The sequence below is a fragment of the Schistocerca piceifrons genome, chromosome 6 (genome assembly GCF_021461385.2).
Source record: "Schistocerca piceifrons isolate TAMUIC-IGC-003096 chromosome 6, iqSchPice1.1, whole genome shotgun sequence".
NCBI classification, from domain to species: domain Eukaryota; kingdom Metazoa; phylum Arthropoda; class Insecta; order Orthoptera; family Acrididae; genus Schistocerca; species Schistocerca piceifrons.
Genome location: NC_060143.1, coordinates 114,022,205 through 114,035,971, shown reverse-complemented (window position 1 = coordinate 114,035,971; position 13,767 = coordinate 114,022,205). Strand labels below are relative to the sequence as shown.

The 13,767-nt window shown below is 42.8% G+C and overlaps 1 protein-coding gene across 1 annotated transcript in view; it reads right to left on the bottom strand.

Moving 5' to 3' along the window:
- Positions 1-13,767, bottom strand: part of LOC124803170 (sialin-like) — a 175,158-nt gene that overhangs the window by 31,534 nt on the left and 129,857 nt on the right. Inside the window, exon 9 of the mRNA XM_047264353.1 lies at positions 8,398-8,483. Within this exon, the coding sequence (XP_047120309.1) occupies positions 8,398-8,483 (86 nt within the window). The remainder of the gene's footprint in view (positions 1-8,397; positions 8,484-13,767) is intronic.

Below are 13,767 nucleotides of genomic sequence, written 5' to 3'. Positions count from 1 at the left end.
AAATCCAAAACACGATGTCAGTGTGAATGAAAATAAGATAACATAAAGAGGCATTTACGACAATCTGCAGAATTCAGTAAAATACACTATCGTTATTATGCATGCATGGAAAGATGCCATCAGGGAAACTGTAAAAATTTCTATGCATTTCAGGTGAGAATCTTGGAAATGGATAGACTGCGCCTGATACTGTTGAGGAGGAGGCAAGAGCGGTGAAGGCGGGCACTTCAGCTCGATGGAATTCGGTGTCATGCGTTGTGGTAACGTAAACGCAATTTTCGGTACTTGGAGGGATAGCGCGCCTGTGTCGTCTGTTAGCCGCTTTGTGTTCGTGGCGCTGTGCGCGCTGCAGTGCGCATGCGCGGATATGCGGCCGCTTGCTTTTAATTGGCTTGCGCAACGCGAACCGACAACAGCGCTTCGGTTCCCTGGACCCGAACGGTATCGCTTCCGAAATGCGTACTGAATAACGCAGGGCCTCTAATTCGAGTACTAGACCGTTCTGTGCGCTTGAGTACCGAAACGATCGGCACAGTGGCGGAAAGATACAGAATAGGCACCCTGGTCTGTAGTACTCAGTTTGTGTTTACACATTCCGACTACTGTGCAGCTTTTGCACAGTCCTGAACCGGTAGTTTGAGAGTGCAGAGTATTTCCTGGCCTTGGCCAAACTAAGTAAATTTGCTTATGAGACAATTATTCTGTATAGTGCGATTACATTTCAAAGTTGTAGAAAGAAAAGGATCAGTATGCACAAGATGGACAAAACCATGGCTTCTAAAATGTGTAACGCTTTCGCATGCTAATCTTTAAAAGGAGCTAAAATGTAAAAAAAAAAAAGTTTTAACTACCTAAGAATGAGCGAAGAGACATTCTTCGTGTTGTTAGAATAATGTGCGCTGTTTATAAGGACAAATGATACTGTAGTGAGCATATCGATAAGTGATTGTGAAAGACTTACAGTAACACTGAGGTACATTGCAACTGACAGAAGATATGCTGATCTGAAATCTTCTGCTGTGATATCACCTTAATTGTCGAGCCACGTCATTCCGGGTATATGTCGTTCCATGTACGTACCACTAAATTACTTCCTCTGGTCACCACATCCGGTCTGCAATAATTCAATGCCACCAGATTTGGCACAGGCCGAACACAGAAAGTAGCACAGACAATGTTTTCAGTTCGCGATTTACTCACGTGCAACGATTTGTCTGTGCAAACACTATCTGTACGGACAAGTAGGTGCAAATATCTGATCGTGTAAAAACCCATTAGAGACAGAGCGTTCCTATCGCGAAAGCGAATGGGGCAGCTCGTAGTGTCCTGGCCACTGGCTTGACAGTCAACAGCGTGGGCCAGACGCACGACGTAAGAGCAATCGACTGAGACCGGATCGGAGTACTCGGTGCGACGCCTTTGCTACTATCTGTGCGGTGGTACATGTACTGAGAGTCACAACTGCCGTGGTCGACAGTACATTGATAGCAGTTGGACGGGCCGCAGTGAACCAAACGTTCTGTAACCAAAAGATTAAGATAGAACCCGAAACATGGAAGAGCTGGCCTAAGCATACTGCTGTACCAGAGTAGACTGATCTTTGAACACTTACAGTCTGTGACCACTTAGTGACTTGCAACAAACTTTACATATACGAGGGTAATCCCAAAAGTAAGGTCTCCTATTTTTTTATAAGTACATAGACCTGTTTATTTTTACAATGCTTTGCATCTGTTTACAACTTGAACATTTAGCTACTTTTCGACACAATCACCACTTCTGTCGATGCATTTTTGTAGACGCTGTGGCAGTTTTTGTATGCCCACGTAACACCAGCTCGCCGCCATGCCGTTCAGAAAGTTATGAATCTCTTCTTTCACCTCGTCGTCGGAGCTGAATCGCTTTCCGGCCAAATGTTCTTTTAACCTAGGGAACAGGTGATAGTCACTGGGCGCCAAGTCAGGACTATAGGGTGAGTGGGTGATTATGTTCCACTGAAACTGTTGCAGGAGAGCAACGGTTTGCCGAGCGATGTGTGGGCGACGGTTGTCATGCAGAATCTATACGTCCTTGCTCAACATGCCTCTTCTCCGGTTCTGAATTGCCAGTTTGGGTTTTTTCAGAGTGTCACAGTACCTGTCAGCGTTAATTGTGGTCCCAGTGGGCATAAAGTCGCCAATAATACCCCTTTCCGATCCCAAAAAACGATTGTCATGACTTTACCGGCAGACTGTGTTTGAATTTCCACGGCTTTGGCGAAGAAGGATGCTGCCACTGGCGTGATTGTTGATTGGTCACAGGTATAAAGTGGTATGCCCAGGTTTCGTCACCCGTGACAATTGAGTCCAGAAAGTTGTCCTGTTCGGCTGCAAGGCGGTGAAGAAATGCGCGGGAAGCATCAACTCGTTGCCGCATGTGGCCCTCAGTCAGCATGCGTGGCACCCATCTTGCGCACACCTTCCGGTAGTTCAATGTTTCCGTTAAAATTCTGTTAGCTGTGCTTCGGGAAACCTCAAGAACCGACGTGCAGAGATCATCCAGGTTCATCCGCCGATCTTCACGCATGCTTAGCTCAACCTTCAACACTGTCTCTGCAGAAATTGACGGTCTACCGCTCCTTTGTTGGTCGTGAATTTCGGTCCGACCAGCTGCAAACTCTCTACACCACTTACGAACATTTTTGACACCCATGAACGACTCACCATACACTTCCGTCAACTGGCGATGGATTTCAATCGGCGCAGTGCCCTTCGCGTTCAAAAACCAAATAACTGCGCGCAATTCGCACTTGGCGTTAACATCCAACGGGAGCTCCCTTCTCAACGGCTTCCAAGCCAAGACTGAGCGCCTCAGCGCGGCGTGCCCATGTTTACCCACAGCGCGGGAAACACTCTTCATAACAGTGTGACCAACTGCTACACAAACAGAGTTCTGTACTTATAAAAAAATAGAAGACCTTACTTTTGGGATTACCCTCGTAATTTCAAAATTTACGAAGTTTTTCTCGATCACACTCCCACAAAAAGATGAAAGGAAAAAAGTTTAACGCTTACTATACTTTCTCTGTTCATGCAGTTACTTCTTTACCAATAATACTATTCCCAACACACTTTGCAGACTTTGTTAACCTGTACCACTCAACGTACTTGCAGAAATACGGGGTGAATCACCTAAAACTTGCACCGTAAATGCTGCGGAAACGGAAAGCGTTATCGATGTGCGGTTTTCACGGAATGGATTGGTAGTCCGGGGCTCGTATTGTCAGCCAATAAACAATTGTAATAATAGATAGAAAGTGTATGTTTTGTGCAAACATACACTTTTTTAAACGGAACAATGCCTCTTGACATTAAAAAACTAATAGTGGGATAATTTAAAGTGTCATTGATGTGATACTAGTGCGAGTCGTTTACGGGATATCGTGTTCTGAAAAGTTCACCCACCGACACTCGTACAGTACCTTCGGTAGCACACAATAAAGAACGACGCAAGTGCATACACTAGCTATGTGGATTCTGACTAACAACGAGAAAACTGGTCATCGTAGGTTGTGTTCAAAATGTCCATTGTCAGCGGCAATACACGCTACCAGTCTGGTATGGAACGACTGCTGCACACGTGCTAGCCTTTCAACGGAGATGTATAAGCAGACTGCAGTAATATGTCGTCGCATATCAGCGAGTCTAGTCGGTACGTTCTTGTAGACAGCGTCCTTCAGTTTTCCCCACAGAAAAAAGTCTACAGACGTCAAAACCGGGGAACGGGCCGACCAAGATACAGGTCCCCTGCGTCCAGTCCAAAGAACTTGGAACAATTCATGAAGACATGCTGCAGTACTTCGTTCACTATGGGATGCACGGCTGCCATGTAGGTACCACAGGTTCCTTCTACTCTGCAGCAAAACGTCTTCTAGCACACGTGAAAGATGGTCTGTTAGGAGGCTGCGATACTTTTGTGCTTTCCGCGTTCCGTCTATGAAAAATGGGCCTATGAGCTCATGGTTGACTATCCCAAACCACACATTTACACTCCACGCACGCTGACTTTCCACCTGACGAAGCCAACGGGTATTCTCAACAGACCAATAGTGCATGTTTCGGCGGTTTACCTTGTAATGATTTGTAAATATGGCTTCATCACTAAACAAGATACATGATAGATGTGCAATATCTTATCTAAATGCCCACATGTAGAACTTAACGCGATTCTCATAACCGCTTCCATGCAACTCTTAGTGGAGAAAGATGTGGTGCGGATGGAATCTGTGTCGATGGACAACGCGTAGGACACCTGGCTGACTCTTGCCACCTCCTCGTGCAAGTGCGCAGAGCTAACGTGTGGATCACTAGCAGCGAGGACATTAATTTTCCCCTCTTCTCTCGTCATTTCTTTCCTTCTGTTGCATTGTCTAGGTGTTGCACTACCACTTTCACGTAACTGACTGAAGAGGTTGATAAGTAACTGGCAAGACGTTGGACGTCTATAGGGATATCTTGCCGCGTACACCGTACAAGAACGAACTGCATTCTTCTTACACTCTTCATACACCATCAGCATGCCGGCTTTATATGCAATTGTAACTCCCATCATCCACTCACGACATACTGCTTGGACTGCCACATACTAACTGACTATCAATTCGCAGTGCTCTCAGGAACGCACAAGCACATTGTAAGCAAAGGTGACAACATCGTACCTAGCAACTACGAAGGTTGAATGAGACAAACAATCGCATTCGGGAGGACGACGGTTCAATCCCGTCTCCGGCCATCCTGATTTAGGTTTTCCGTGATTTCCCTAAATCGCTTCAGGCAAATGCGGGGATGGTTCCTTTGAAAGGGCACGGCCGATTTCCTTCCCCATCCTTCCCTCACCCGAGCTTGCGCTCCGTCTCTAATGACCTCGTTATCGACGGGACGTTAAACGCTAATCTCCTCCTCCTGAGACAAACAAGTATCGGCCTAAAAACTTTACACAATACAGGGTTATTACAAATGATTGAAGCGATTTCACGGCTCTACAATAACTTTATTATTTCAGATATTTTCACAATGCTCTGCACACACATACAAAAACTCAAAAAGTTTTTTTAGGCATTCACAAATGTTCGATATGTGCCCCTTTAGTGATTCGGCAGACATCAAGCCGATGATCAAGTTCCTCCCATGCTCGGCGCAGCATGTCCCCATCAATGAGTTCGAAAGCATCGTTGATGCGAGCTCGCAGTTCTGGCACGTTTCTTGGTAGAGGAGGTTTAAACACTGAATCTTACACATAACCCCACAGAAAGAAATCGCATGGGGTTAAGTCGGGAGAGCTTGGAGGCCATGACATGAATTGCTGATCATGATCTCCACCACGACCGATCCATCAGTTTTCCAATCTCCTGTTTAAGAAATGCCGAACATCATGATGGAAGTGCGGTGGAGCACCATCCTGTTAAAAGATGAAGTCGGCGCTGTCGGTCTCCAGTTGTCGCATGAGCCAATTTTCCAGCATGTCCAGATACACGTGTCCTATAACGTTTTTTTCGCAGAAGAAAAAGGGGCTGTAAACTTTAAACCGTGAGATTGCACAAAACACGTTAACTTTTGGTGAATTGCGAATTTGCTGCACGAATGCGTGAGGATTCTCTACCGCCCAGATTCGCACATTGTATCTGTTCACTTCACCATTAAGAAAAAATGTTGCTTCATCACTGAAAACAAGTTTCGCACTGAACGCATCCTCTTCCATGAGCTGTTGCAACCGCGCCGAAAATTCAAAGCGTTTGACTATGTCATTGGGTGTCAGGGCTTGTAGCAATTGTAAACGGTAAGGCTTCTGCTTTAGCCTTTTCCGTAAGATTTTCCAAACCGTCGGCTGTGGTACGTTTAGCTCCCTGCTTGTTTTATTCGTCGACTTCCGCGGGCTCGCGTGAAACTTGCCCGCACGCGTTCAACCGTTTCATCGCTCACTGCAGGCCGACCCCTTGATTTCCTCTTACAGAGGCATCCAGAAACTTTAAACTGCGCATACCATCGCCGAATGGAGTTAGCAGTTGGTGGATATTTGTTGTACTTCGTCCTGAAGTGTCGTTGCACTGTTATGACTGACTGATGTGAGTGCATTTCAAGCACGACATACGCTTTCTCGGCTCCTGTCGCCATTTTGTCTCACTGCGCTCTCGAGCGCTCTGGCGGCAGAAACGTGAAGTGCGGCTTCAGCCGAACAAAACTTTATGAGTTTTTCTACGTATCTGTAGTGTGTCGTGACCATATGTCAATGAATGGAGCTACAGTGAATTTATGAAATCGCTTCAATCATTTGTAATAGCCCTGTACAATACCTCGCAAACGACTTGCACTAGAATTCTCCAACAAACACCACTGAAATTCTAATTTATCCTACTTTTAGTTTTTTAATGTCAATAGGCATTGTTACAGTTAAAAAAAGTGCATGTTTGCACAAAAAATACACTTTATAAGTATTATTACAATCTGTTGACTGGCTAACAATACGAACCCCTAACTAGAAGTCCATCTCTTTCTACTGCTACTGAGTACACCGTCTCCACACTGTTACACAAAAAATTCGCTTACAAATTTACTACACACGTATTTTTCACAAAACATGATTTGGCAGACACTTCTGTTTTCGTACTTATTGAGAGGTACTATTCAGTAGTCTTTGCTCACTTGTTCATCGTTTGCCCTATGTTTAATGTGGCGATAATTTCGAAGGTTTCGTGAGCACTAATGTGGTGTGTCTGCAAGTGGGGGGGGGGGGGAAGAATCTACGTGATTGTGCGCCTGTGTGTATGTGTGTCTTTGTGTGTGTGAAATGAGAGAGAGAGAGAGAGAGAGAGAGAGAGAGAGGGAGAAAGAAAGAGAGAGAGAGAGAGAGAGAGAGAGAGAGAGATAACGAGCTGGAAAGAAGGGGAGGGGACTGAGGAAACAGGTTTGAGAATATTTATATTTGATTATTATATTTCGTGTGGGGAGGTTGCTTTGTATAGTTCATTGAGTGTTCCAAACAGTGTGTATTTTCATTCAAGACTTTCTACCCTTGTATAACTGCTTTTTGTATGTGGCAGTTCTCCTCTATTGTGAGTTTCTGGCAGAGACTATAACTTTCTCTGAGGATTTTAAGAACAGTCTCATTGTTGGTTCGGTGGTGGTGTCCTTGTGCGAGATGATCTGCATGGACATGTTTAGCGAATGGAGGACAAGAGGACATCCAGAAAACTACACGAAATCAAAGAGAAAGGAAGAAGTCTAAGAGCCAGACCAAGAGATAGGTGACTGGGAGCAGTGAAGGACTGCGTGTGAAAGAGACGAGAAGGCTGGATCAAGGTGGAGACAGAGAACTGGTGGGAAGACAGAAGGCGATAGAAAGGCCTGTGTTCCAGACAGACCCGATCGGTGACTGGAAACCTTTCAAAATGAAGAAGAAGATCCATAGCAAGGAGATCCTCAAAGATGTAGAACATGTCAGAAAACAAATATACATAAATGTATTCACAAACTAAATAAATAAAAAAATAAACGAGTGAGTTGCTACTGTCTCTTCCACAGATACCTAGTGAAATGTCCTTCATGGATGTGAAGTAAGAAAATTTTTTTAAAAAAATGTGTATATTTAAGAAGCAGTAACAAACCAGTCACAAAATATGTAAATGAAAAACTCACAGAGTTACGTATAATGATCCTTAGGCTACTGTGATCAAGCATCACCAAACAGAAAATCAGTTTAGAACATTTATTTATAGTGATCACCCTATTGGACTGAAGGTAAGCGGAAGTCAGATTTTCCGTAACACCCACGTTATTTGATATTATTAATAGTATATACGTCAGGCGGTTACACTACGAAGTTCGACAACGTACTAGAAGGAATTGGTCACCAATGAACTGATTAGGCTCCTCTTCAACTGAAATTTTAATACATAAACTTATTACGGCTGTCGGAAAGCTATTGCAACTTGCCGACCCAAAATAGTGGAGACCTTCCTCGGCCAAAGCATGTGACTTTACATCTTAATGAACATTGTTCTTATTTGTAGCACGATTGCATGAAAATCCAGATTGGTTTGAAAACGAGTGATTAATGACAAATGCCATGAAGGAATAACTGCACTGGGCAGCAATAGTTAGTTTCCCCAGTTCCACGAACAGGTTTCTGCAGGGCATTCTTGAGTTCACAATACAAATAAATCGAATTAAATGTTTGATGAATCAAAGAAACGCACTTTTCTCACACTTTCCTCGTGAGAACCGTGGACGTATATTTGAAATAGTAACGATTCCCTAAATAAATATATTTTCCTGTGGTGCTGTCGGGTTTGTTTGTGTGATTAATGGTCCTCGTGTTGGTATTAACGCTGTAAGCAGACTTTAGCGTTTTATTAATACTCACACTTTGTTCTAAGATGTACCCAACCACGGCTGGGAAGACGAAGCCAGTGCAGCTACCGATTGTGTTCATTATACCGTACAGAGATCCTGGAAGAAAACATACAAGTTGCTGTTAATTTCGGGAGTTTTGTGCTCAGTCTGAAATAAAATAGTTGTAAATGCGAAGGGCGTTCAGTAAGTAATGCAACACATACAAAAGCAGGTTGGTTTTATTCAGGATTCCAATACACCGTATTCTTCCCCACTCTTTCGGCTACACAACCCTATTTTTCAACTTAATCTCTGTTCAATGCAACGGCCTTATGCCACCTTACTGGGAGCGCCAGTATGCTCGTGTGGTCGACGATGAAGCCAACATCTTGCTGCTTCAATAACCTCCCCTTCGTCGACGTACTGCTTGTCGCGGAGTGCACCCTCATTGGTGCAAACAGATGGTCCTTCGTTGCTCTTTATCGCCTTCTGTTAGGTGGCGAAGAACCCGTCGGACAGACAGTTTTGAGTACCCCAACTGATGGACGAATGTGTCAGCACTACTCCCAACAGTGACGTCGAGTTGTGCAACGAGGTGTTTGAGTGTGATCCATCGATCACTTCGAATGAGAGTGTCCACACGTTCCAACTTTGCTTGTGTCAGCTTTGTACGGCCGGACGACACGCGGGAGACCAGAGACTTTGTGTGACCTTGTTGCGATGATGACAGACGCCACGCCCAACGACTGACAGTACTTTTATTCAATACCAGGTCTCTGTAGATAGTCTGACCAGTGTGGCCGAGCGCTTCTAGGAGCTTCAGTCTGGAACCGCGCGACCGCTACGGTCGCAGGTTCGAATCCAGCCTCGGGCATGGATGTGTGTGATGTCCTTAGGTTAGTTAGGTTTAAGTAGTTCTAAGTTCTAGGGGACTGATGACCTGAGATGTTAAGTCCCATAGTGCTCAGAGCCATTTTAACCATCTATGTAGATATTCTGCAAGTGCCTAGAAATATCTGCGATGCTCTGGTTTTCCCCAAAAGAAACTCAATAAGAGCTCTCTTTTTCGAATATACCTCCGTTACAGACGCCATTTTGGAGGCTACGTAAAGCGCTGTCACCTATCGGAGCTACATGAAACTATAACAGCTAAAGCTGGAATATTCCACGATATCCCACAAAAATTACAAATTTTTTCAACCGAAACTGGCCGAGGAAAAGGTGTTACATTACTTCCTGAACACCCCTCGTACAAAGGAAGTGTTGAGATACACTACACTGTTTCATACACTGTCATAAATATATGCAGTTGCGCTGTAAATACAAAGAGAATGTTTGGTTACACCACAGTATTTCATTCGCCATCATGAACCACATGTTGCGGGAGCCAAGACAAGGAGTGAGATATGCGCCCATGTTTATAGAAAAGAGGAGTGATAAAGGTTGAGAAAAATCTCGAAAGAAATCCGAAGAAGAAAGACATTTAGGGAAACCAAGATCAAGACTGAGAAACCAGGTGGCCACGGATCTTCAGATACGAGGAGCAAGGGAAGAAGATGCAAAGGACAGAACGCTTTGGAGCAGGCTACTTGACGAAGCCAGGAGAGTAAGAGCAAGTAAGTATCCTAGGCCTCTATATAGTTAAAATGATACAAGAACAGTTAGTCAAAAATAGTCTCAGGTTGGAATCCGTTTTCCAGGGAAACTGTGCTGTCAGAGAGATATGCTCTTTATTTTTCACAGTAGCCATGGGTGATGTGAAGATATTGCTGACCGCGAATGGTAATTTTCTTCTTCTTTCTTTCTTGTTCCTTGACTTTGATGGTGTATAATCTATTTTGTATTGTTCTACGGTATGACGTGTAACTGTGCTTTACCTTATTTATATTTCTACAAGAATCTCTTACTAATTGAGTATGAAAAATTATCAACTTCTTTTTGATCTTCTTTGTAATGCTTTCCTCAAGTATGCCATGTAAAACTAAATGCCATATGTGGAATTGTTAGATGAAATTTGATGCGAGAGCGATATCGACAGCTGCGGTCCGACAGGGTGTCAGTAAGACTGCAGTGGTGTGTATACGCGCTGGTATTCAAGCAACGTGCTACTATAATGCATTGGACAGAAACACACTGGAACTTGTGGTCGAGTTGTTACATTTTGGACACAGTTTGGTCTAGGTATTAACGTGAACATTATGAAACAAAAGGTTAGGTTCTTTGAATACTGCCAGTTCAGTGGAGGGTTATAAACAGCAATGTGAATACACACGTTAGTGGACAGTGATTGTCGTTAATAGAGCCAAATTGTTTGCGTGTAACAGAGTTGCAAATCTAATGTACTTTAAGATTCTTATTTTATTTGCAATTTAAGGAACCGCCGCGTGCGTAAAACACTAACCGTCATTGTGGAAACGTTTAAACTGTTTAATGTATTACAAACTTGCTCGCCAAATTGTAAATTTGTGAAACTGGTAAGCAGGCTGAAAACGAACGGACTGTAGTTTCGTGGTAGCCGAGTTAATGTGAATTTTATACCGTCATAAAACTATGTATTTGGTATTAATAACAGCAGCGAGTGTGTACGGCCAGCGCAAATACAGAGTGACAATTATTGAACAATATGAAAAAAAACATAAATTAGTTTCAAACTACGGCGTGCACACACTTTATTCAACATGTAAACGTCACTACAGATACTCGGTTTTAGGTTATAACATATTCGATGTGCCTACCATCATTGACGATGACGAATAGCCAAATTTTGCATGACCCGCTGAAGTGTCGGACATCGGTGCTGTCGATGACCTCCTGAATGGCTGTTTTCAGCTCAGCGATGGGCTTTGGGGTTATTTCTGTACACCTTGTCTTTAATATAGCCCTACAAAAAGGAGTCGCATGTGTTCAGATCCTGAGAATATGGAGGCCAATCGAGGCCCATGCCAGTGGCCTCTGGGTACCCCAGAGCCAGAATGCGGTCCCTAAAGCGCTCCTCCAGGGCATCAGACACTCTCCTGCCTCGACAGGGTCGAGCTCCGTCGTGCATGAACCACATATTGTTGAAACCAAGGTCACTTTGGATAATGGGTATGAAATCGTGTTCTAAAACCATAACGTACCGTCCGGTAGTCACCGTGCCACCGCACCGATTATTCTGTGACTGGACATTACACACCACACCGTCTCCCATTGAGGGTGAAGAGACTTCTCGATCGCGAAATACGGATTGTCAGTCCCCAAAATGTGCCAGTTTTAGTTCTTGACAAACCCATTCAAATGAAAGTGGACTTCATCGCTAAACCAAACAACAATGCACATACAAATTGAATCAGTTATATTGAAAAGGGTACGAGTCACCTTTTTTTACCATATTGAGTTGTGCTTGGATTCGGTATCTATAGAGATAGATACATCGTTTTGTATGAAAACGGCATTAGTCCAATGCATAACGTAGGCAGGGGAAGGCAATGAGTTTGTTGAATGTTTTGAAAAGGGCAACAGATACATCGTTTTGTATGAAAACGGCATCAGTCCAATGCATAACATAGGCAGGGGAAGGCAATGAGTTTGTTGATTGTTTTGAAAAGGGCAATAGTCCTGGACTCATGCACCTTTCAAAACAACTACGCTGCTGCTATATGGTGACCATTTTAGTAATCACTTCAAGCAGTTGGATGAGTGTAGTTTTATAGTTGATTTGCGTGCAAACATGGACACTGATACTAATGAATCACCTCGAGAATTCAAAAATGGCCATCGAAACCCAGAAGAATATAAACAGAATAAGACTAAAAGATATAAAGTAAAGGGAAATGAACACGTCAGCTATTCTCAGAAAGTCATTGGAACCAGATCTACAGGACCCGATTGCAGATATGTTTCTAAACTAACTTTTATGTAGGTTACATCTTATTAAAAATATATTCTAATACAAAAAAAGCTTTCAACATATTGATCAGCAGAACAATAAAAGTCACATTTGCAAGGGGCAAACATTCACTTCATCTTCAGTAAGTAAAACTTATAAAATAAATATACAAAATTTTAATGTAGGCTAATTCTGTTTACTGGGATCAATCAATGAATTTTATTGCAATTATTAATCTTCAACCACATATTATAAATACAGTCGCACCTGTATTTAAGCTCAAATAAACTAAAAATCTATAGTACTAAATTTATATTTCCACGGATTTTTTCAGATAACAGAGTTTGCCTCAATACCCATTACAAAACATTAAAGCCAAAACTAGTAGCTTTGTTTGATTTCAGATGCAGTATGAAGTGTTTTACAATATTCAGTGACCTAGACAAGATAACAATGTTGAAAAATTTCCATGAATTTGAAACTAAAACGGAGCAAGATATTTTCCTACAAGGCCCGCTGACCTTATCTGATGTTCATCCCCGTAGACCACGGAAGGATACTCCAAAAGCCAGACTCCACAATGTTTTGTACAGCATTTCTCTTGTAGGTAACAGACATTCCATTTTCAAAAAAGCGTTCATCAGTTTGCATGGAGAATCCGAAAAGAGAGTGAGAAGACTTGTTGACTTGCTGGCTGCAGGGGAATCTCCAAAAGAAAATCGAGGAAAATCAGAAAACTCTAGTAAAAAATATGTAGCAGGAGCAGTTTGTGAAAAAATAAATGAACATATCTCCTCTTTCCCAGTAAAGGAAACACATTTTGCAAATCGAAATATCAAGTATTTGAATGTCGAGCAAACAGTAAAGATCATGCATGCACTCTTTTTCAAAAAGTATCCTGACATTAAAGTTACTTACTCATTTTATTTGAAACAAGGAGACCTTCAGCTATGCAGTTAGAAGGCCACAAAAAGATGTGTGCGCTACTTGTGAGGAGCTCAGTTAAAAACTTAAAAGTAATTTTCTAAATGATAACGCTAAGCGTGTTGCAGCCGCAGAGCTGTTGATACATAAGGGTACATCACAAAAGTTCTACAAGAAAAGGAACCAAGCAACAGCAAATTGTGTTGAACGAGATGACATCGCATGTATTTGTTTTGATTAAATGCAGAATTCGCCCTTGCCCCACATTCCAGTGCAAGAGGTATTTTACATGAGACAACTAAGGGTGTACTTGTTTTGCATCCATGATATGAAAAAGGAAACCTCAGTACATCATTTCTATCATGAAGGCTTGCACAGAAAAGGATCCAATGATGTGTGCACACTTCTTAATCATTACATATGTAATAACGTATCTGACAGCACCGAGGAGCTTCATTTATTTTCATATTCCTGTGGTCGTCAAAACCGAAACCACACAGTCACACGCTTTATCATGAGTCTGGTTGCAACAGGAAGATTCGACAAAATTTTACAATATTATCCTACACGGGGGCATTCTTTCCTCCCCTCTGACCGTGACTTTGGGGT